This window comes from Semicossyphus pulcher, unplaced genomic scaffold (genome assembly GCF_022749685.1).
Source record: "Semicossyphus pulcher isolate SPU_LCO1_2020_fin unplaced genomic scaffold, fSemPul1.0.p SCAF_5, whole genome shotgun sequence".
Lineage (NCBI taxonomy): Eukaryota > Metazoa > Chordata > Actinopteri > Labriformes > Labridae > Semicossyphus > Semicossyphus pulcher.
This window is the reverse complement of record NW_027211726.1, coordinates 15,374,253-15,376,853: the sequence shown is the minus strand read 5'-3', so window position 1 is coordinate 15,376,853 and position 2,601 is coordinate 15,374,253. Positions and strand designations below refer to the sequence as shown.

General features: G+C 38.2%; 1 protein-coding gene across 1 annotated transcript; it reads right to left on the bottom strand.

Annotated features, from left to right (window-relative positions):
- Window positions 1-2,295, bottom strand: LOC138609208 (receptor-transporting protein 3-like). The gene is made up of 3 exons (XM_069681845.1): window positions 2,205-2,295; window positions 1,609-1,780; window positions 1-573 (listed from the first exon to the last, which is right to left on the bottom strand). Exons 1-3 carry the CDS (start codon window positions 2,218-2,220, stop codon window positions 225-227), a joined length of 537 nt encoding a protein of 178 aa, XP_069537946.1. The 5' UTR covers window positions 2,221-2,295; the 3' UTR covers window positions 1-224.
- Between the last annotated feature and the right edge of the window lie 306 nt (window positions 2,296-2,601).

Below are 2,601 nucleotides of genomic sequence, written 5' to 3'. Positions count from 1 at the left end.
AACAAAAATACAAAAGATACAAAATACAGAATTTACTTGAACAATCATATTATTATTGGTCCTGATATCAATGTACATAATTTTCATGACACACTATTATCCTATATAATGACGTAATTAATGGAAAATTGAAATTGTTAGAAGAAAATTTCAGTCTCTCTCTACACCTCACACACACACACACACAAACACGCACACGCACACGCACACATACTTCCAGTCATCTACTCATCATCCTGACAGCAGATGCCATTAATGCAGGCCTCACACAGGGAAGCCTCGTGCGGTTTGGTCCACACTTTGTTTGAGCATGCTGATGAGCCATCATCATATTCGTCTTCGTCTTCATCTCCGTAGCAGTTCTTCCGGATTTTGCGGAACAGCCTGAGGAGGGCTTCCTCCACCTCTTTCTGGGAAAAACCAGGAAGATCAAACTCATCATCTCTGCATCTGCGACAGGACTGTCCAAAGGGCCGCATGATCACCGTCCCCCGGTTACCACGCAGCCTGTAGCGGAACAAGACCACCACCCGAGCTGAAGGCCAGATCTTGTTGCAGGTTTCACACTGGAAACTGTGGTGGAATAACAGTACAGTGAGTCAGACGTGGTACGGCTTCACTGTGAGATAATGCCTCAAGTATTCCTGTAAGTTATACATGTAAGATTTCAATTTCAAAGGGTCAAACTTCCCATAACATTGTGAGCTTGAATTCAGTGTTGGAATATAACTCGTTACAACTCAAGTACTGGTTGTATTTACAATTCTTATGTAGCTGTAGCTTACTTAAGTTGCATGCAACTTAATACCTCTACTCTCTTCACTCTCTACTGTCTAAAGGCCATCGAACATAACTTTCGTTTTCTTCTTCCTTGTTTTTTTTCTCTTTGTCTTTAGTTGTTCTTTCTTCTATTTTTGTTTCCTTGTTTGATTTCTGCTTTGGTAACGTCTGATCGGTTTTTAAAACTCCATGTTTTGTACGTGTTTGAAGGTGTTTCACTTGTATTGTCCTCCATTAAATGTATCTGGCAGCTTTAGCTACAAATTACTTTGCAAATTCAAATGACAATTTTACCATATTAATCAACTAAAATGTTATGTTTTAGGTTAAGCTATTCTGCAGAATATAAAGTAATTAAAATAGCTCCACCTTTAACAGCTGCAACATTCACAATGACTACTTTTACTTTTGTATTTAAGACCAATTTTGGTGCTTATACTTTTTTACTTTAACTAGTAATATTGCTACTTTTACTCAGGTACATAATCTGAATACATTCTTCCACCTCTGGTTAATTCACGCCTTGTTCTTATCTGATATTTACTCCAAATAAAGCAGGATGGTTTGCCCTCTTTACCCAGGGTGCAGTACCACATTATTCCACAGAATGACACTGTTTTAATGCCTCACATGACCCACCCACGGTCATCAAATCATTTCATTATATGACCTGGCATGAGGTTGCTGTAATAAGGAACCTAAGAGTACAAAACAACACAACTAACTTCTTATTTCTCAAACTGTTAGAGCAACGAATTTATCCACCTTCATCTGGATATCTATTAAAGGTCAAATGTATACATCATTATACTATAGAAAAATACATACTGTCCATATGCACAGTGGCTGTAGACCTTCCAGCCTCTCTTCCTCTCCTCTTTGGTGACTGTGTCTGTCTGGCTGTAGTTGAAGTTGAGAGTCCACTCGTCTCCGTAGTCCAGCTCATTGTCATCGTACAGCATCTCATCAAAAGTGTCCAGCCACAAGCTTGGAACCCAGTCTGCACGAGTGGAAACAATGAAAATACATTAAAAGTGGAAAAAATGCAATTATAGGTGGTAGCTTTGCAGTTAAAGTTCAAATACAAATATTAAAAATAACGGACACTGCTTTTCCTGCTCTTCAAATCTAACCTCAGCATGTAAAATGAGGCGTGGTGAGTGTTCAGACTGCAAAATTATGTTGTTTTTGTCACGTCTGCTTTACTTTAAATTAGTGTCCCACCAATGCTCATGTTTTTTTTACACCAAAAAGTCTGCAAAAAACATTTAAAACTGTTAATATAGCCCAATATCTGAACACTGGATATGTTGACGCAGCAGTAATGGCGTCAAACTGATCAAAACAAATATTTTAGACTGTCGCACAAAATTAACAGCATGTTAACGTTTCTCTCAGACAAGGTAGTGTATGCGTTAACGTACCTGTGGATCTGCTCATGTTGCACGAAGGTCTGTCTTCTGAAGGTGTTGCGTTTAAAACGGTGTCTGACTGCAGCTCTGTTGTGAGGCGCTGTATTTATTACCTCTCAGCAGCTGATGCTCTGGAAAACGAAACTTAAAATCTTACTTTCATTTTCCATTCTGGGTGAGTCTCAAGCGATTGTTGCAAGGGGATTTTTTCTTATTGCACCAACCTCAGATTATTATCGTGTTTGTTATTATTGTGTATTACTGAGCGACCTTACTTCCTGAAACAGCCACTGCATAATTTAAGAAATACAATGCTATATCTTTTTCTTTAACCTCCATCAATTGGTGGACGCAAATATTTTTTCTTTTAATAGAAAAATCGTTATTTTCTATTTATCTTGAACGATTT